Genomic DNA, 23,006 nt, shown 5'->3' with positions numbered 1-23,006 from the left:
CAACATTCTTACCTTATATATCAACTTTCTCCACCACGCTTTACTTAAGGGCTATTCATGCCAGGGCAACCTCTTGGGTGGCTTAATCTTCATCAGTCAATCAATCATGTTTTACACGTGATATAATGGTCCAGGGCGACCCAGACCGTCCTCCCTTCCTTTATTTTCTGATGTGTAGGCCGGGGAGCCTTATATTCGTGTGTATGTGTTCCTTGTTATGATAATTATCCGAGGTGCGTTGAGATCCCTGGTGACATCTCTGCTGTAAAATTAAAAAAGGCGACGTATGCAAGAACAGTTCCTTGTACGAAGACGTTGGTTAACGTGAGTTTTTCTCCTACGAACCTTAAGTGATATATAGTCGTAATGGCTTGCTGCTTTCTCCTGATAGTTCCCATCCCTTCTCTTCCTATGTACCAACATCAGATGAGGACATGCAACATGTCCTCATCTACACCATTACCCTCCATTATAACACTACGCCAGTAAACAATTACTAGACCCTCCCCCCATCCCCACTCCCCTCTCCTACTTATAATCAGGAACAGGAAGTCAAGGCTGTTGGATTCTTACTCGAACTAACAGGAGGATATTACTTGGTATCAAACCCCCTTTGTGGTCTAGTCTTTCCTACCTTATAACTGTGTACTGTGTCACATTCATTCACTCCAGAGGGGTACTCCCCATAGTGGTATAGAATCCTCAGTTAATCACAAAAATTGCTACACGAAAAAGAAAAACTAATTTAGAATATAAGAATTAATAATACTGCCGAAGGCATATTGGCCTATATGTGGCAGTTCCTATTTATATCTACCCCAAACTCATCCATATACATGTCTAACCCATCTAGCACAGTCTTTAGTACATTCATGAACAACATTTAGTTTACTTGTATATGGCATTTGGTATCCACAGCTTGTAGTACATTTTAGTTCCCTCTAAGACAGTGTACACACACTAGACCACTGAGGTGACCAGTGTGGCTACAGGTGCGGTTCATGGTGGGCTTAAGGCTCATCACATCATCACATCAGGAGAGGAACACACTTCAGGACTAAAGTGAAGTGTTAAGTGTTATGAACACCGAGAAGTACAATACACCTCATGTTCTAACATAAGTCATTATCAGAGAAGGCACCAAGCCGGGAAGGCTGTGTAGCACCATCAAATGTGCGGGATAATCAGAGGGCGCTAAATATTGCTCTAACATAAGCCAATGTTGTGTTGATGTAGTTACTGTTAAAGTTAAATGTTGTATCTGTACTGTTGCTAAAACTACATGTTGTATAATAAAGTAGTCTATCATCATTATCACCTGTATTGTATATTTGCTAAATTTCTTGAAAAATTCCTGTAAGTTAGTTTACTTCTCGTAAATAGTTTCTTACGTATTAGACTTTATTTAATATAAACTTTATACCAATAAGTATATATCACTGAAATATGTTCTGAGGTATATTTTATGAGTATAATTATTATTATTGTTGTTATTATAATTATTTGTTGATGCATACAGGTTGGAATGAATGAAAATAAGAACAAGTTTTACCATTTTAATATGCATAAATATATCTTTCTATTGTGTTATCTCTACACGGACTATCTACACTAAGGGGGCAGGGATAATACACACACACACACACACACACACACACACACACACGTTACAAGTGTAGATATGTTAGAGCCCAGTAGGCTCAGGAACCTGTACACCAGTTGATTGACAGTAGAGAGGCGGGATCAAAGAGCCGAAGCTCAACCCCTCGCAAGCACAACTAAGTGAGTACTCTATATATATATATATATAACTGAAAACTCACACCCCAGAAGTGACTCGAACCCATACTCCCAGAAGCAACGCATCTGGTATGTACAAGACGCCTTAATCCACTTGACCATCACGACCGGACATAATGAGGTGATAGCCGAGGCTATTTGAACCACCCCACCGCCGGCACTCGGATAGTTATCTTGGGCATAGCATTTTACCAAATCACCTCATTCTTTGGGGCAACACGTGAGGAACACAAATGCGAACAAGCCTGAATGGTCCCCAGGACATATGCAACTGAAAACTCACACCCCAGAAGTGACTCGAACCCATACTCCCAGAAGCAACGCATCTGGTATGTACAAGACGCCTTAATCCACTTGACCATCACGACCGGACATAATGAGGTGATAGCCGAGGCTATTTGAACCACCCCACCGCCGGCACTCGGATAGTTATCTTGGGCATAGCATTTTACCAAATCACCTCATTCTTTGGGGCAACACGTGAGGAACACAAATGCGAACAAGCCTGAATGGTCCCCAGGACATATGCAACTGAAAACTCACACCCCAGAAGTGACTCGAACCCATACTCCCAGAAGCAACGCATCTGGTATGTACAAGACGCCTTAATCCACTTGACCATCACGACCGGACATAATGAGGTGATAGCCGAGGCTATTTGAACCACCCCACCGCCGGCACTCGGATAGTTATCTTGGGCATAGCATTTTACCAAATCACCTCATTCAGATTCAGATTTCAGTTCAAATAGCCTCGGCTATCACCTCATTATGTCCGGTCGTGATGGTCAAGTGGATTAAGGCGTCTTGTACATACCAGATGCGTTGCTTCTGGGAGTATGGGTTCGAGTCACTTCTGGGGTGTGAGTTTTCAGTTGCATATGTCCTGGGGACCATTCAGGCTTGTTCGCATTTGTGTTCCTCACGTGTTGCCCCAAAGAATGAGGTGATTTGGTAAAATGCTATGCCCAAGATAACTATCCGAGTGCCGGCGGTGGGGTGGTTCAAATAGCCTCGGCTATCACCTCATTATGTCCGGTCGTGATGGTCAAGTGGATTAAGGCGTCTTGTACATACCAGATGCGTTGCTTCTGGGAGTATGGGTTCGAGTCACTTCTGGGGTGTGAGTTTTCAGTTGCATATGTCCTGGGGACCATTCAGGCTTGTTCGCATATATATATATATATATATATATATATATATATATATATATATATATATATATATATATATATATATATATATATATATATATTTGTATGTGTGTATATGTGTATATACATATACACATATAGTATATTTTTGTGTTTTTTCTATATCTAGGAACGGGGGGGGGAGGGGGATGAGTGGAGTTTCGTTGACATCTTTGTGAGGTGACTGAGGACTGAGGAGAGTTAGTTATCAGTTAGAAGCGTCTCCACATCCTCATCAATGACTTTACACGCCCACGTCTCCTCCACATACACAAATATATCACACTAGCGGGATATATCAATGAGGAATTCAACTGGAGCATTGAGGCGAGTGGAATCAGCAATCAGGGTACTCTCGACCACCCACCTTAACCCCCTGTACCATGACGTGACGTTGGTGTGATATTGTTTTTGGGTATAGCTTAAGCGTACGCGGTTGATAAACTACTTTACCTGCACCAGAGTGCATGGCGGGTTATATACAAAACTTGGACTGGCTTCAGTAGAAGCCTTCAGACTTCCCAAGGATTCAGTGGACGATGAGTCACAATAACGTGGCTGAAATATGTTGACCAGACTACACACACTAGAAAGTGAAGGGACGACGACGTTTCGGTCCGTCCTGGACCATTCTCAAGTGAGAATGGAAACGAAACATGGTTGTCGAAACGTCGTCGTCCCTTCACTTTCTAGTGTGTGGTCTGGTCAACATTCAGTGGACTCCGAGGGTATACAAGTTACACCAGGTCGTGGTACAGGGGTAAGGTGAGCGGCTGGGAGTACACTGGTGGCTGCTTCCAGTCACCTCGTTGCTCGAACTGACTTTCTAATTGTTATTTTTCAAATCAATTTTTTGCATCACCATCAAGTTATAATGCTCATCCCTGAATGGCTGAACAATAAATAAATAATAATTAACGACCAAATTGATGACATGTTACTGGTTTGACGTTATGACCAATCAGAGAAGTTCGTGTGATGCTCCTAACCACTCATGGGTCTCTCCCCGACCAATCACCACCCTCCCAACTCAGTGTTTTGTGACCAATGAGGGATACTCCCACAATCTCTCCGACCAATGAGGATCATCCGTGCGACCGCCATCTTGCCTTGCCCCGGCTGCTCTGCTGCTGCGCGTGGTTCCTCCTGAAGCGGTTGCTGCCGCAGAAGGTGAGGCCGTCCCCGACGCAAGCAGCGTAGGCGAGGGCGTGGGGGATGTAGCTCTGCTCGTGGACTCCCGTGAAGAGGTGGGCGTGGGGCCCCGTGGCGTACAGGGCGACGTCGTCCCCGGAGTGGGCGGCAGAGTCTAGAGGTATGGTGGAGGCGTGCCGGTAGTTCACATCGTCTGAGGAGACGGAGCAATTTTCACTTTAGGTTATTGTGCTGGTTATTGTACGGAGCGGACAGCGCTCGGGATTCGTAGCCCTAGGGTCCGGGGATCGATCCCCGGCTGAGGCGGTAACAAATGGGTACATAACCCCACTCCCGGCTCCCCCCCCCTTAACCTCACACCCGGCTCCATGTAGCTATATAACCTGAGCTTGTAAAAGCATCTAAAACACTTTAACGCAACCGGACCGTAAATGTAAATATACGGCCCACTTGGCTAACGGGTTCCGCAACCGCGCCGTAAATAGCCGGCTGATCTAAAAAAAAACATATAAAATCCAATTCTTATTCGATCGACTTGGGGTTAGTATGAAAATGTTTGCCATTAAATTTCCGTTTTCTCTAATAGGCACATGGCCTATTTGAGAAAACGGCATTGTATTGTAACTTAGAGGAGAGACTATTGAGTTGGTGACACAACGAGGGTAATCGCCCAATTCACACACTCTTGGTGTGGGCCGCGATCATGATTCTACATTTACATGCATATGTCTGAGTAGGGAATTTTATTGCGAGTTCAGTGATATAAAATATAACGCTGTAGGACTAATGTGGAGCTGAGAACAAACAAAAGAGTATGAACATTTTGTTGCTGTTTGGGCGTCACGGCGAGGGATCTACGTTTTATTTATTTCGTGGTGGGATAGCTAATGCTTTGGTGACATGTTATACATATGATCTTGTAGAGAATTTTATTGCCAACACATTGACACCAAAATGAAATACGTAGCTCGAGAATTGGTGTCAGGAGAGTGAAAAGGTTACACACTTTTTGGTGTTTACGCTCAAGAGCCCAAAACGCCGCGTGCACAATGCTCTATTTTTTTCACGGGGCGCGAGCGCACATTAAAGTGATTATTACTTTAATTAATAATCATGTTATTATGATGTTATGATTAATAACATCACTGAAGGTGATGTTATTAATCACCTTCAGTGGTTAAGTGCTTAATAACACTAGTTTCTCTATCAGCTATCTTACCCTCTCAGAGTAGGAGAGCCATAAATGTATGTGCATGTATGTGTGTGTATATGTGTATGTATATATGTATATGTGTACTCACCTAGTTGTGTTTGCGGGGGTTGAGCTCTGGCTCTTTGGTCCCGCCTAAATATGTATATGCACATTATGTATGTGCATAATATATATGTGCATATGTATATGTCTGTATGTGTATAAAGTATATGTGGAAGCTGATCAGAATTACATTTCACCTTTGTAAATGCACATTAATGACACTATGTAAAAGACACATCGAACACTTTATGTAGGGCATACGTAAATCTGTGTATCTAATGTATTTACGTATGTAGGTTAGCTTAGCATTTTAAAAGCACTACAATCACCTTCTGTGGTTGACTGTTCAATAAATTCCCTGAACTATATGTTTAACAGATCTCTCACCCTGTCCATGGAGGACAGAAGAAAATGTATATATGCTGGTTAGCATTGTAAATGTCTAGCGACGTCTGTGGTAGAAAATAATAATAATAAAAAACGGGCCCCCAAACCTCACACACCAGGCTCCACCCACCACACACACACACCAGGCTCCACCCACCACACACACACACCAGGCTCCACCCACCACACACACACACCAGGCTCCACCCACCACACACACACCAGGCTCCACCCACCACACACACACACCAGGCTCCACCCACCACACACACACACCAGGCTCCACCCACCACACACACACACCAGGCTCCACCCCCACCACACACACCAGGCTCCACCCACCACACACACACACCAGGCTCCACCCACCACACACACACACCAGGCTCCACCCACCACACACACACACCAGGCTCCACCCACCACACACACACACCAGGCTCCACCCACCACACACACACACCAGGCTCCACCCACCACACACACACACCAGGCTCCACCCACCACACACACACACCAGGCTCCACCCACCACACACACACACCAGGCTCCACCCACCACACACACACACCAGGCTCCACCCACCACACACACACACCAGGCTCCACCCACCACACACACACACCAGGCTCCACCCACCACACACACACACCAGGCTCCACCCACCACACACACACACCAGGCTCCACCCACCACACACACACACCAGGCTCCACCCACCACACACACACACCAGGCTCCACCCACCACACACACACACACCAGGCTCCACCCACCACACACACACACCAGGCTCCACCCACCACACACACACACCAGGCTCCACCCACCACACACACACACCAGGCTCCACCCACCACACACACACACCAGGCTCCACCCACCACACACACACACACACCAGGCTCCACCCACCACACACACACACCAGGCTCCACCCACCACACACACACACCAGGCTCCACCCACCACACACACACACACACCAGGCTCCACCCACCACACACACACACCAGGCTCCACCCACCACACACACACACCAGGCTCCACCCACCACACACACACACCAGGCTCCACCCACCACACACACACACCAGGCTCCACCCACCACACACACACACCAGGCTCCACCCACCACACACACACACACCAGGCTCCACCCACAACACACCAGGCTCCACCCACCACACACACACACCAGGCTCCACCCCCACTACACACACACACACCCGGCTCCACCCCCCACCACACAGCCTCCCCCGTAACCACTCACTGAGGTCATCACTGGAGACGTCTTTTCTGTGGCCGTTGACCTGAGGCTGGAAGCCCGGACCATTGCCGTATAGGAGGGTGGTGTAGGGCAGGAAGTCCTCGCTGCTGATGTCTCCTATACCTGTAACACACGCTTCGTGAGAGAGAGAGAGAGAGAGAGAGAGAGAGAGAGAGAGAGAGAGAGAGAGAGAGAGAGAGAGAGAGAGAGAGAGAGAGAGAGAGAGAGAGAGCATATATAGGAGGTATATAGCAAGTTTCATCACAGAATAAATTAATTATAGCTACCACTATTATTATTATTATTGCAAATAGTGTTAATATTATTCAGACGGAATTAATTTTGTTATTAATATTAATAATACGATAATTAACTATGTCTGGTAATTATTTGTTATTATATTCATGATAATCAATATACTAGTTATTATAATTTTGATATAAAGTTCATTTAGAAGTAGTGAAAACGCTCATAACTGAAATACAAACATAACATCAATGATATTAATAACTTTGGTGTTTTGGGAAAGGAGTTTTTGGGCCGTATAAGTTCTTGCTAGGAAAGTCTTCTTGGTGTAAGGGCTTCCTCGCAGGGAAAAGAGGCACTTGAACAACGAAGACAATTTAATGAAGAATGATTCTTTAAACAAGAGCGGTCCTGAAGGGAATAGTTTCTTAAAGGGAAAGGGGCTCCTTAGGAGAAAGTGGCTTTTAATTGGAAGGAGCTCTTGAAGAAAATAGGTTCTTGAAAGGAAAGGAAAATAGATTCTGGAACACAGCGATTCTTGCAAGAAAACCCGGATAATGAAGGGAAATCTGTTTTTAAACAATACAAAAACGGAAGATCAAGGATCTTTGGTAGAGGCAGCAGTTCCTGAAGAGAAAAGCGGCCTCTGGAGTGGTACACTGGCTCTTGAAGGGTAAAATGTTCTTCAGGAAAAGAAACATTGTGATGATCTAGGTGTTTATCCTGGAAGGACTAAGCATGGGAAGAAGGAAGGGGGAGGCAATATGAAAAGGCTCACCTAGGATGTCTGTGTGCCTGGAGGGGTAGCCGTTGATGGTGAGGGAGTGGCCGTGGTCGGCCGTCACCACGATGAGGGTGTCCTCCGCGCTGGTCATGGCCTTCGCCATGGCCACCGCCTCCTCCATCTCCACCGTCTCCTTCAGTGCCTTCTGCGCCTTGTTGCCGTGGTGACCCAGGTCGATCAGTCCTCCTGGCGTGCGGGGAAAGAGGTGGCTCAGGTGGTAAATCGCTGAATCAAGTATGCGTTATGTGCCTGGAGACCTTGTCGGACTGTCTTGTTGCATTTGTTTTAGTTTTTGAGTACAATTTACTGTCTGTCATTCAGTTAGCACCCGCGACGCAACTCTCTAGCTAATATCTGGTAACATATAACACTTCCCGCACTCATAACCCAACATATGTTAGCAGTAAACTGTATCTGTCAATTATTCGTCCAGTTTAAATGTGTACTAAGTCGTCCTGAAGCAGTTTTGAGTCATCATCTGAACTAATCTCCAGCCCTATTTTAGTTTAGTCCAAAACATTATTAGATTTGCTCTTTAATCAGTCTCGCTGAGGCAAACTATTAAAGGCCTTGAACAAATCCACAAGGGCCGTGACGAGGATTCGAACCTATGTCTGAGAGCATTCTGGAATGCTCTCAGCTCCAGAGAGAGCAGGAATGCTCTAAGATGTAGGTTCGAATCCTCGTCACGGTCCTTGTGGATTTGTTCATCGATGCATCACGCTATTGTGATATCTGTGTGTATTAAAGGCCTTGTTAAAGTTAAGGTATATAATTTTATACGCGTTTCCACCGTCGACAGCCACAAAGCTGAAGCGTGGCGTGACGGGCCTCACCTTCGACGAGGAGGAAGTAGCCGTTGGAGTCTCTCTGAAGAACCTCCAGCGCCGCCTTGGTCATCTCTGGGAGGCTGGGGTCCATAGCACTGTCCCGCTCCACCACGTAGTCCATGTGGCTGTACCCGAACACTCCTGCAGCACCACACAAGGACACGCCTCATAAACATGGCCGGGGAACACACCCACCAGATGAGGAATGAGAATGGTCAAACCGGAGATAAGAAAAGAAATGATAAACTACGTGGAAACTAGAGATGCGATGGTTTGACAAGAAAGAAGAAATAAGGGATAATGATGGTGAAATAAGATACAAAAATGGGGGTAAATAGATAATGATGGTGAAATAAGATACAAAAATGGGGGTAAATAGAGGAAATAGAGCTAAAAGATGCGGACAGGCGCCGGGACTCACCCAGGAGGTAGTCGGTGTTGGAGGTGTCAAGGGCCAGCAGGTCGTCTCTGTTCCAGACGTAGGAGGCGCGCGCGCCCCGGCCAGCCTTGTCGTCTTGCCACGCCTGGATGAGGTTCTTGCCGTCCTTGCGGTAGCCGTAGCTGTTCTCCTCCACGTCCAACACGTCGCTCGGCAGCAGCACTCGGCGACCCCCGCCCATGATAACCTGCCGGAGGGCGCGAGAATAAACGGCACTCCTGTACATGGCAGCTCATATTAGTCATGACTCTGCTCAGTGGCCCCCAACGCCTCTTACGCGGCCTCTTACGTGGCCTCTTACGCGGTCCTCATGGCAAAGCTCTTTATAAATCAGTGTTTACCCAGATCTTTCTGAATCTAAACTTACCCAAATTGTGTTCATAATTTAAGTGTCCTTTGGCGTTGGGTGGTTCACCTGGAGGATGGGTTACTCGACTCCCAACTTGGAATCCATCCATTCTGATGGTATACTTACTTTCTCTATGGTTCAGCTCCTTCCATCTGTAGCTCCCGTTAGGATCTCTCTCACTGTCTCATTGTCCTTACTATTCCATTTTGTGTGTGTGTGTGTGTGTATGTGTGTGTGTGTGTGTGTGTGTGTGTGTGTGTGTGTGTGTGTGTGTGTGTGTATGTGTGTGTGTGTGTGTGTAACAACACATTTGCCTGAGTCTTGAGAGTGTGAGACTGAAAATATTCTTACTATCTATTTACTGATTTTTATATATAATTTATCTATCTATCTATCTATCTATCTATCTATCTATCTATCTATCTATCTATCTATATATATATATATATATATATATATATATATATATATATATATATATGTCTATCGAATTAGATGTCTACTAATCGAATTATCTATCGATGAACGTGTCGAATTATCGATCTCTGCATCTGTGTCCGACTCTGAAACGTTGTTTGTCTGAGATAAACAGAGAGGGAGGGGGGGGATGGAGAGGGGGGAGGGGTCAAGGAGAGGGGAGTGGAGGGGAGGGGAGGAAAAGAGGAAGAGAGAGAGAGGGGGGGAGGGGGGAGGGGGGGGATTCGTGACCTACTGCTTAGACCTTTGACATTTCCTCAATACTTTTATTTCGGCTACTGTAGCTACCCCTCTCCCTGTCTGTCTGTCTGTCTGTCTCTCTTCTCTCTCTGTCTCTCTCTCCCTCTCTCTCTCTCTCCCTCCTTTCCTGTCTTCTCTTCTCTCTCTAGACTAAGACAGTGGTTCAGCGGGAACAACAAAGAGCTATAATGCTGCTTCACCTTATATATGAAGATTGGTCCTAGAAACAAATAACACTTTTTTGACCATGTCGTAGCTCAGTCGATTAAAACAGCGTCTGGGATGCTCTCGGACGCAGGTTCGAATCCTCGTCACGGCCATTGTGGATTTGTTCCCTAGAAACTAATATTTCACGAGTGTATTTATATTTTACATTTGAGCTATAGTTGATGTTGGTGCAGTCATGTGAGGTGCTGGGGGGAAGGTGCTTGAAGCCTTCGGTGAACCATCGTCTTCATGTATTCAGGTGATTTGCGGTCACTAATAATTACGTGTCGTAAATGCGAGACAGTCGGGGTGAGGCTGTTGATGGCTGAGCGTCTTGTGTAGTTAGTGCCGTCTTCTGGGTGTCCACGCGCTTGGTCCAGGTGCAGAACTTATAAGAAGAATACCTGATAGATAACAATAACAATGATAACCAGACACGTTCACCCCCCCCCCCGTAGGATAGGGCAAGATATCTGGCATGGTTCGCTATCTTGTCTAGATGTCAGCGTAAGCGCTGTTATCCTCATCGCTGGCCACTATAAGATCATACCACTAGCCTGTGTGTCTTTACGGGTTATTCACGCCCGTGCCACCTCTTGGCTGGCTTAATCTTCATCAGTCAATCAATCTGTGTCTGTCTGTCTTGTAATACGACGCTGTCTTGGTTATCTTCGTCGACTTTCTCCCTCACACTCTTTTATTCACTCTCTCTAAACTCTTTTAGTAAATGTATGGGAGGTGAGTGTGTGTGCGAGTGCACGCACCTACCTGGACTTCCTGGAGTGGAGTTCAGCTCTTGGGCCCCACTTCTCCCTTGCTATACTGGTTCTCCAAGTCTTAGCCCAGCGTGACCCCGCTGGTGACGTCTCACACCTCTCAGGAGTTAAGAATTCCCTCTCTGTGACCTCACACTTGGCAAGACGTCGTTGCCGAGTGTGTGAGGTCACTGTTCCTCCTCGCCCTGGCCTAGTAGCCCTGGGCCAGGCTGACAGACTAAGTGTGTGGTGCTCCCAGTAGTCCCTGGGCCAGGATGACAGACTACATGTGCTGCTGCTCCCAGTAGCCCTGGGCCAGGCTGACAGACTACATGTGCTGCTGCTCCCAGTAGCCCTGGGCCAGGCTGACAGACTACATGTGCTGCTGCTCCCAGTAGCCCTGGGCCAGCCTGACAGACTACATGTGTTGCTGCTCCCAGTAGCCCTGGGCCAGGCTGACAGACTACATGTGCTGCTGCTCCCAGTAGCCCTGGGCCAGGCCTGACAGACTACATGTGCTGCTGCTCCCAGTAGCCCTGGGCCAGGCTGACAGACTAAGTGTGTGGTGCTCCCAGTAGCCCTGGGCCAGCCTGACAGACTACATGTGCTGCTGCTCCCAGTAGCCCTGGGCCAGCCTGACAGACTACATGGCTAGTCTCAGGGGCTGCAACGTTCCCAAAAACTTGCTCTTCTTCATCATATTCTTACACTAAACAATACTATGTTTACAGTATTGTCTTCCCTCAGTTCTTCAACAAGACATAGCGGAATGTGTGTTCACTCACAACAAAGATGACGCCACTAGTTAAACTCAAGTCCACCTTTACTTTAAGTTGTTAAATACGAATGTGTTTGACTCTAAATATTGATATATAAGTAAGAAACCTGAGCATTTAATCTGGGCATGAAGAGAATGGTGTTCCCATTGTCCTCCCTGAAACAACATTTGTGCCAGCGCTCTCTGGGGTCAGAGGTGAGTGTACTCAGAGTGTACTCAGAGTGTACTCAGAGGGTACTCAGAGGGTACTCAGAGGGTACTCAGAGTGTACTCAGAGGGTACTCACCTAAGTGTGGCTGCAGTACATGGTGTCAGCTCTTGGGCTCCGCATTCTCAACTGTTGGCTGGAATGGAATGGTGTTCTAGCTAGTAAGTTTCTGTGGTATCTATATTTAAACCGGTTTGTGTGTGATTTTGTCTCTTTTAGTTACTCTGTGGGAGTCCACCCCTGTGGGAGTCCAACCCCTGTGGGAGTCCACCCCTGTGGGAGTCCAACCCCTGTGGGAGTCCACCCCTGTGGGAGTCCAACCCCTGTGGGAGTCCACCCCTGTGGGAGTCCACCCCTGTGGGAGTCCAACCCCTGTGGGTGTCCACCCCTGTGGGAGTCCACCCCTGTGGGAGTCCAACCCCTGTGGGAGTCCACCCCTGTGGGAGTCCACCCCTGTGGGAGTCCACCCCTGTGGGAGTCCACCCCTGTGGGAGTCCAACCCCTGTGGGAGTCCACCCCTGTGGGAGTCCACCCCTGTGGGAGTCCACCCCTGTGGGAGTCCACCCCTGTGGGAGTCCAACCCCTGTGGGAGTCCACCCCTGTGGGAGTCCCACCCCTGTGGGAGTCCACCCCTGTGGGAGTCCCACCTCTGTGGGAGTCCAACCCCTGTGGGAGTCCCACCTCTGTGGGAGTCCCACCTCTGTGGGAGTCCCACCTCTGTGGGAGTCCCACCTCTGTGGGAGTCCCACCTCTGTGGGAGTCCCACCTCTGTGGGAGTCCCACCTCTGTGGGAGTCCCACCTCTGTGGGAGTTCTGGGAATGGAAGAATCCCATAAAACATCTAAGCAATAAAGTTGAAGATAATAATAAAGAGCCCCCCCCCCCTACCCCAGTTACACATCTCAGGTAGACACATTCAACAGTTACATACATGTGGCTTATGTGTACCCAGAGAAAGAGTATACACTGAGTATACATCCTCCGTGAGTATACACTGAGGGGAGTAGCTGACTCTGCTGTGTATAAACACTAGGGGGGGAGGGGGAGGGGTAGGGGGTCAGTGCAACTCCTTGCCAGTGATCGCCTTGTGGTGCAACAGAGGTCAGGTGGATGCAATGATCCTGACAGGCCATTGGCCTATGACTTTACGAACCTAACTTACCCTGACATAACTAAACCACCTGACCTAACATGTCCAACCTAACGTAGCCTAGCCTAACATAACTTAATCTAACGTAACCAATCCTAAACTAACCGAGGGAAACGTTACGTAGCCTAACCTAACTTAATTCAGTCTATCAAAACCTAACGCAACTTAGGAGGCAATATCATTATACGCAGCTTATCAACAATCATTTTTTAAATTATTAAAACATATTAGGCTCCGACGGTGGTGTTGTGAAGGGACTGAGCGCAGTGAAAGAGTCCTCGTGGGGCTCAGGGCAGACCCCGCAACACCACAACCTTGAGCCCTGGGTGTTTCCCGGATCACCCGGGGCTCAGGGCAGACCCCCAACGCCACAACCTTGAGCCCTGGGTGTTCCCCGAGCACCCGGGGCTCAGGGCAGACCCCCAACACCACAACCTTGAGCCCTGGATGTTTCCCGGAGCACCGCCCCGGCCCTCTGCCGCAACACGCACCCATAGGAAGAAGCGCGACCTACTTACTACACAAAATCCTTCAAGACCTCCTTCAGGGGGAGATGAGTCGAAATGCGAGCTATTGACACAGTGTCTAAGACTCTCGTAGGACCTACTGTGCCTCGAGCCTCGCGGTCAACAGTGACACGCGGGAGTCACTGTACCCCCAGTGCTCTGTGTCCTCCACTCGCAGGCGAAGGGTCCATTTATATATATATATATGTCGTACCTAGTAGCCAGAACGCACTTCTCAGGCCTACTATGCAAGGCCCAATTTGCCTAATAAGCCAAGTTTTCATGAATTAATATATTTTCTCTAATTTTTTTCTTATGAAATAATAAAGCTACCCATTTCATTATGTATAAGGTCAATTTTTTGTTATTGGAGTTAAAATTAACGTAGGTATATGACCTGAACCTAACCAACCCTACCTAACCTAACCTAACCTATCTCTATAGGTTAGGTTAGGTTAGGTAGCCGAAAAAGTTAGGTTAGGTTAGGTTAGGTAGGTTAGGTAGTCGAAAAACAATTAATTCATGAAAACTTGGCTTATTAGGCAAATTGGGCCTTGCATAGTAGGCCTAGAAGTGCATTCTGGCTACTAGGTACGACATATATATATATATATATATATATATATATATATATATATATATATATATATATATATATATATATATATATATATATATATGGAAATGTTCGTTTCTTCATAATCGATAATCTCCGAAAAACATGCTTTTTTTAAACTCTGTTTTTCATGTGAGGGAAATCTTCGAAACCTCTGTACCGATTGCTTTGAAATTTTGACACAACGTTGCATTCGAATAGGCGCGTCTTTTTATATATCTATTATATAAATGCCTCACCTGTAACTGGAAAATACATGTTTTTTTTTTTTTAACAGCGCCATCTGTTGGACGTAAGGGCAACACACTGCTGTACTCTCCAAAAGTTCTTCACCGATTGCTTTGAAATTTTGACACAACGTTCAATTCGAATACGCGCATATTTTTATATACCTACTATATACATGCCACCCCTGTGACAGGTAAAAACATGCGTTTTTGAAAAACAGCGCCATCTGATGCACATAAGACCAAAACATGCTATATTAAATAGTGTTACGATTCCATTTCAATGTTTCTGATATCATTGATAAATTGAATTTTCATAGATTTCGATTTATTTTCATTTTGATTTAATTATTTTGTGTGACATTGCCTTGGAATTGAGCTGTGTTGTTTACCATACCCTTCATTTCGCGAGTATAGTTTATTTCTTAATTTTTTCATTGTTTTTCATTTCGTTTTTTAACTGTTTTTCTTATATTTCAGTGATGGAAATATCTAGGGACAGATTCACGAAACAGTTACGCAAGTACTTACGAACATGTACATCTTTCCTCAATCTTTGATGGGGTTTGGTTACATTTATTAAACAGTTTACAAGCATGCAAACTTGCCAATCAACTGTTGTTATTGTTATAAACAGCCTCCTGGTGCTTCGGAGCTCATTAACTGTTTAATAATTGTAAACAAAGCCGCCAAAGATTAAGAAAAGATGTACAGGTTCGTAAGTGTTTGCGTAACTTCGTGAATCTAGTCCCAGATCATTTAATGTTCCCAATTTTCTGATGGAAACATCAGATCATTTGATCATCAGATGAGGGAGTGGGGAATGGTGGGAAGGACGAGGGGAAAGGGGAATGGAGAATTGTGGGAGGACAAGGGGACAGGAGAGTGAGGGATAGTGGGAGGACGAGGGGATGGTGGAGTGCGAAATGGTTAGAAGGGCTATATATATATATATATATATATATATATATATATATATATATATATATATATATATATATATATATATAGATATATATATATATATATATATATTGTCAGAAAATCCGACACCATTTAATAATATCATACAGACAGATAATATTGCTGCTGCGTTGTATAAACAAGTTACCCATAGAAAATGTAACTTGTAGTGGAATTTCCGTCTATAGAAAACGGGATATCATTACCACATACTATTATAAATCAGCACCTATTATGGTGGGAATTATTCTTAAATACATTAGTCTTTGGATTTTACCATCATAAAAACATCTCATATAAATTAACTTAATTATCAGAATTAAAATAGAGTAAATGTGACCCTTCTATCACTTACTGTCATCTGGACAATGTAAGCCAGTAGCGTCAGTTGTGAGGGAGTGGTCAGCCATTGTTATTGTACTTAGACCAGAGGCACCAGAGCAATTCGGCTCTTGTTAATTTTACTTGGATGAAGTGTTATGGAAACCAAAGGTGTACCATCATCAACACGCTGTCAACAAATACAAGTTAAGTGTTCTGCCGAAACCCATTTATCTATCATTTGTGGCCATTAATGTCATTAGATAGGGTGCACCGGTTAGAATACGAGATCGCCTCATACTAAAGGTAATTAAGCCTAGGTCTTTATGGTTCCTTGTACAGTGCTTTCTCTGATATAGCTGTCATATATTAGGATTCTGGCTTCATAGCTAGCGCCCTTTTGACAGGTCAAGACGAGGAAGCATGCTTTGTGTGCCAGTTACTGGGTGATGGAAGCTACCTCAAAAAGGATAATTTGGTGTCTACATCCTGGTTATACCTGGTGGACTAAGGCCTGCTGTATAATAAGATAAGGAACTTCTTCAATGTATGTAGTCTAATACTGTAGTTTGATTGGCTGCATATATATAAATTTAATATAAACCCCCCTAATGTGTAGAGGATCGATTTGTGAGATTATTGCAGAAATACAGTCCACTTAACATCATACAAATTGCTATCGAAGTATACAAATTAACGTAAATATAAATTCTATATAAATTCATATAAATTAAATAAATATAAATCTCACAGGTTGGTTCCCACATATATATATATATATATATATATATATATATATATATATATATATATATATATATATATATATATATATATATATATATATATACCAGCTCTCTGTTTCGATAAAATAAAATATGCATCGAATAAACACAATTTAAGTGCATTATGTAAACACAAGAAAGTAGGTTAGTCAGGTGAAGTGTTTTTCGGTGTGACCAGTAACTGGACGGGTGATAGCCTGAGAACACCATGTACCCCAGTACTTCACTAAGTGGTAATTGATGGTAAACTCAGGCGGTAAACCAACCAAGTGTGAACTAATGAAGATCAAGCCAACCAAGAGGTGGCACGGGCATGAATACCCCGTGATGCCAACTGGTGATTCCTTTACCCAAGCTCCACACTGGGACAGTTGGGCACTCATGCCCAACTCCTACACCCAAGAGACAGTTAGGCATCTGATTCTCAAGGATATTTACTTTGATGGGAAATGAATGGTTGTTTGCCGATCTACAGTCAATGAAAATACAAATGTTTCGTGAATTTCAAGAGGTAATCTCTCCGTCCATCTCCCGTCGACATTCCTGCGTGAAGACGCCAGTTTGCTCAAGTTTGGGGTGCCACGGCGGCAACCATCGGCCATAGAAAACGGTGCCACGGCTGACCAGTTTTTATAGGGTTGCATCCTCACTTTTACTCCCCCCCCCCCCACCTCTCCCCCTCACCAAACCCGTTTTTACAACAGCCCCCAAAGTCCCCCCTCCCCCCCCCCTCTTTCTCTCTCTCTCTCTCTCTCTCTCCTTTCTCCCACGAATCTGTTCAAGAATGGAGGACAAACGTTTGGAGTCAGTCTCAATCACGTTTGCACGGTGATTGCCCAGGGGTTGGTGTCCCAACATGGGTTGGTATCCATGGCGCTTGTTTGGGAATACCAAATGAGCAGGTTCGACTCCTCCTAATGACTCCTAATATATATGCAGTGATAACAGTGATGTGGTAAATGGTGTAACCTTGAGTCTATGACAAATCAACTTACCTTAATAATTAACACATGTCCACTTAAACTCTGTTTGGTTAATGTTATTAAGTATTTAGTGATTATATAATTATTACCTTACAGTCACCACGTTGATTGGTGATGATAATCGATGAATTGTTGGGTACCTCCACGTGAGAATGTACGTGACAGGTTCGTGTCTGGTGGTATTACAGGTTCGTGTCTGGTGCCAACTTAACATATAACATAATTAATCTCTAGACAGCCTGTAAGCCAAGCGAACGATCATGTTTACTCCGGAACGATCAATATTTTGTCTTCAGCTTATTCACGTTTCAAAATCTATTTTATTGTAAGCAGCGAAATTCGAATTAGAATTTTTGTGAATATATTTACTTATATCTAATACCAGTTTAATGCAAGAAATTGGAACACGATCTTGTAAATATTTTAGTGATACTCCACGCCGCAAGAATGTAAACATTGACATGGTCAAATGAGCTCCTCGGTGACTTGCTCAAGCACAGTCAAGCGAGAGTCTAATGTGCCTTTGACCGACTTTTATGCACATATACGAATGTCCTTTCACCGGGAGGATGAGAGGCTACGGTGTGAGAGTGTATTTACTATCTGTGGCTGCAGGATTGAGGTGTTAGCTCTTGGGCTCAGCTTTTCTAGTCGACGGTTGCCAATGTACTGACTCCCGCTCTATTTTTCTTCTATCATCTTTATTACATCTCTCTCTCTCTCTCTCTCTCTCTCTCTCTCTCTCTCTCTCTCTCTCTCTCTCTCTCTCTCTCTCTCTCTCTCTCTCTCTCTCTCTCTTCTCTCTCTCTCTCTCTCTCTTCTCTCTCTCTCTCTCACACACACACACACACACACACACACACACACACACACACACACACACACACACACACACACACACACACACACACACACACACACACATTGGACGGTTGAGAGGCGGGACAAAAGAGCCGAAGCTCAACCCCCGTAAGCCTAACTAGGTGTTCACCTACTTGTGCTCAGGTAATTGTGCTTGTTGGGGTTGAGCTTCAGCTATTTTGTCCCGCCTCTCAACTGTCAATCAACTGGTGTACGGATTCCTGAGCCTACTAGGCTCTATCATATCTACATTTGAAAGTGTGAATGGAGTCAGCCTCCACCACATCACTTCCTAGTGCATTCCATTTGTTAACTACTTGGACATTGAACAAGTCTGCAGGTTCGAATCCTCGTCACGGCCCTTGTGGATTTGTTCATTTGATGCGTCACGTTAGAACAACCGTCCCGCCTCTCAACCGTCCAATGTGTGTGTGTGAGAACCCTCTCATTGAACATTGAGAACCCTCTCATTGAACATTGAGAACCCTCTCATTGAACATTGAGAACCCTCTCATTGAACATTGAGAACCCTCTCATTGAACATTGAGAACCCTCTCATTGAACATTGAGAACCCTCTCATTGAACATTGAGAACCCTCTCATTGAACATTGAGAACCCTCTCATTGAACATTGAGAACCCTCTCATTGAACATTGAGAACCCTCTCATTGAACATTGAACCCTCTCTCCTCTTGTCAGGCTTATTCCAGTGGTTACCCAACATTCATTTAAAGTGTTATTTTTGCCTTAAAGGTTCGGTCTTACCTTAAGGTTTCGATCTTACTTTAAAGTTTCAATCTTACCTTAAAGTTTCGATCTTACCTTAAAGTTTTGTGCTTACCTTAAGGTTTCGATCTTACCTTAAAGTTTCGCTCTTACCTTAAAGTTTCGATCATACCTTAAAGTTTCGATCTTACCTTAAAGTTTTGTGCTTACCTTAAGGTTTCGATCTTACCTTAAAGTTTCACTCTTACCTTAAAGTTTCGCTCCTACCTTAAAGTTTCGATCTTACCTTAAACTTTCGATTTTACCTTAAAATTTCGTTCTTACCTTAAAGTTTCGCTCTTACCTTAAAGTTTCGCTCTTACCTTAAAGTTTCGCTCTTACCTTAAAGTTTCGCTCTTACCTTAAAGTTCCGTGCTTACCTTAAAGTTTCGATCTTACTTAACGTTTCGCTCTTACCTTAAAGTTTCGCTCTTACCTTAAAGTTTCACTCTTACCTTAAAGTTTCGAATTTACCTTAAAGTTTCGCTCTTACCTTAAAGTTTCACTCTTACCTTAAAGTTTTGCTTTTACCTTAAAGTTTCGATCTTACCTTAAAGTTTCGCTCTTACCTTAAAGTTTTGCTTTTACCTTAAAGTTTCGATCTTACCTTAAAGTTTCGCTCTTACCTTAAAGTTTCGCTCATACCTTAAAGTTTCACTCTTACCTTAAAGTTTCGCTCTTACCTTAAAGTTTCGCTCTTACCTTAAAGTTCCGTGCTTACCTTAAAGTTTCGATCTTACTTAAAGTTTCGCTCTTACCTTAAAGTTTCGCTCTTACCTTAAAGTTTCGATTTTACCTTAAAGTTTCGCTCTTACCTTAAAGTTTCACTCTTACCTTAAAGTTTCACTCTTACCTTAAAGTTTCGCTCTTACCTTAAAGTTTCGCTCATACCTTAAAATTTCGCTCATACCTTAAAGTTTCGATCTTACCTTAAAGTTTCGATCTTACCTTAAAGTTTCACTCTTACCTTAAAGTTTCACTCTTACCTTAAAGTTTCACTCTTACCTTAAAGTTTCACTCTTACCTTAAAGTTTCACTCTTACCTTAAAGCTTCACTCTTACCTTAAAGTTTCGCTCTTACCTTAAAGTTTCGCTCATACCTTAAAGTTTCACTCTTACTTTAAAGTTTCGCTCATACCTTAAAGTTTCACTCTTACCTTAAAGTTTCGCTCTTACCTTAAAGTTTCACTCTTACCTTAAAGTTTCACTCTTACCTTAAAGTTTCGCTCTTACCTTAAAGTTTCACTCTTACCTTAAAGTTTCACTCTTACCTTAAAGTTTCGCTCTTATCTTAAAGTTTCGATCTTACCTTAAAGTTTCGCTCATACCTTAAAGTTTCACTCTTACCTTAAAGTTTCGCTCTTACCTTAAAGTTTCGATTTTACCTTAAAGTTTCGCTCTTACCTTAAAGTTTCGCTCATACCTTAAAGTTTCGCTCATACCTTAAAGTTTCGCTCTTACCTTAAAGTTTCGATTTTACCTTAAAGTTTCGCTCTTACCTTAAAGTTTCGCTCATACCTTAAAGTTTCGCTCATACCTTAAAGTTTCGATCTTACCTTAAAGTTTCGATCTTACCTTAAAGTTTCACTCTTACCTTAAAGTTTCGCTCTTACCTTAAAGTTTCACTCATACCTTAAAGTTTCGCTCTTACCTTAAAGTTTCACTCATACCTTAAAGTTTCGCTCTTACCTTAAAGTTTCGCTCTTACCTTAAAGTTTCGCTCTTACCTTAAAGTTTCGCTCTTACCTTAAAGTTGCGGCCGGGGTCGTTAAGGACGAGCTGTTCAGCGATATCGTCACACATGTCGGCGTCCAGCCCGTCGTTGGTGACCTGGGGGGGGGGGGAGGTCAGGTCACGGGATGCCCGTGGGCAGAGTATACTGAGAACCCAGGGAGTATACTGAGAACCCGGGGATTATACTGAGAGCTCAGGGATTATACTGAGAGCTCAGGGATTATACTGAGAGCTCAGGGATTATACTGAGAGTTCAGGGATTATACTGAGAACCCAGGGAGTATACTGAGAACCCGGGGATTATACTGAGAGCTCAGGGATTATACTGAGAGCTCAGGGATTATACTGAGAGCTCAGGGATTATACTGAGAGCTCAGGGATTATACTGAGAGCTCAGGGATTATACTGAGAGCTCAGGGATTATACTGAGAGCTCAGGGATTATACTGAGAGTCCAGGGATTATACTGAGAGCTCAGGGATTATACTGAGAGCCCAGGGATTATACTGAGAACCCAGGGATTATACTGAGAACCCGGGAATTATACAGAGAGCTCAGGGATTATACTGAGAGCTCAGGGATTATACTGAGAGCTCAGGGATTATACTGAGAACCCAGGGATTATACTGAGAACCCAGGGATTATACTGAGAACCCAGGGATTATACTGAGAACCCAGGGATTATACTGAGAACCCAGGGATTATACTGAGAACCCAGGGATTATACTGAGAACCCGGGAATTATACAGAGAGCTCAGGGATTATACTGAGAGCTCAGGGATTATACTGAGAACCCAGGGATTATACTGAGAACCCAGGGAGTATACTGAGAACCCAGGGATTATACTGAGAGGTCAGGGGTTATACTGAGAGGTCAGGGGTTATACTGAGAACCCAGGGATTATAATGTGAACCCAGGGATTATACTGAGAACCCAGGGATTATACTGAGAGCTCAGGGATTGTACTGAGAGCCAAGGGATTATAGTGAGAACCCAGGGATTATACTGTGAACCCAGGAATTATACTGAGAACCCAGGGAGTATACTGAGAACCCAGGGATTATACTGAGAACCCAGGGATTATACTGAGAGGTCAGGGGTTATACTGAGAACCCAGGGATTATACTGAGAACCCAGGGGTTATACTGAGAACCCAGGGATTATACTAAAAGGTCAGGGAGTATTCTGAGAGCTGGGGATTATACTGAGAACCCAGGGATTATACTGAGAGGTCAGGGATTATAGTGAGTCCCCAGACAACACTGAGACATGTGCCAGTGAGTGACGCCCACACTGACCTCATGGTCGTCCTCCCACTCTCTGTCAGCGACGTGGGCGTAGACGCCGGCGGGCGTGGCGTGGGTGACGCGGGTGGTGGTGACGAAGCCGGTGCTCTTGCCAGCGTCCTGAACACACACACACGAACAATTGTTACTATCACAATCACAACACTACTCACAATAATCATTATAATAAATATATTACAGCAGTTTATTATTCATATTAATGTGATCATTTTTGTTTATGAGAACAAGATTTTGAAGCAAGCATCAGTGTCGTGGATATGTGGGCCTGCGGGCCGCTCCAAGCAAAAGCCTAGTGGAGCTAACTCTCACAAGTCAAGCCTGGCCTCGGGCCGGGCTTGGGGAGTATAAGAACTCCCAGAACCCCATTAAGTAGGGTATCAAGGGGACCCAAGTGTGGGTCCTGCTCCACACCACAACCC

General features: G+C 44.5%; 1 protein-coding gene across 4 annotated transcripts in view; it reads right to left on the bottom strand.

Annotated features, from left to right (window-relative positions):
• Positions 1-3,059: 3,059 nt before the first annotated feature.
• The window catches only part of LOC123758335 (alkaline phosphatase), a 72,389-nt gene continuing 52,442 nt past the window's right edge, over positions 3,060-23,006 (bottom strand). For all 4 annotated transcript variants that reach the window (XM_069322645.1, XM_069322646.1, XM_069322647.1 and 1 more), the window contains exons 6-12: positions 22,579-22,686; positions 21,293-21,376; positions 9,338-9,542; positions 8,923-9,057; positions 8,081-8,272; positions 7,060-7,179; positions 3,060-4,337 (exon numbers count right to left, since the gene is read on the bottom strand). In XM_069322645.1, coding sequence (XP_069178746.1) covers positions 4,078-4,337; positions 7,060-7,179; positions 8,081-8,272; positions 8,923-9,057; positions 9,338-9,542; positions 21,293-21,376; positions 22,579-22,686 — 1,104 coding nt within the window. In that variant the 3' untranslated portion in view covers positions 3,060-4,077. The remainder of the gene's footprint in view (positions 4,338-7,059; positions 7,180-8,080; positions 8,273-8,922; positions 9,058-9,337; positions 9,543-21,292; positions 21,377-22,578; positions 22,687-23,006) is intronic.

Source organism: Procambarus clarkii, chromosome 11 (genome assembly GCF_040958095.1).
Source record: "Procambarus clarkii isolate CNS0578487 chromosome 11, FALCON_Pclarkii_2.0, whole genome shotgun sequence".
NCBI classification, from domain to species: domain Eukaryota; kingdom Metazoa; phylum Arthropoda; class Malacostraca; order Decapoda; family Cambaridae; genus Procambarus; species Procambarus clarkii.
This window is presented reverse-complemented; position numbering and strand designations above follow the sequence as displayed.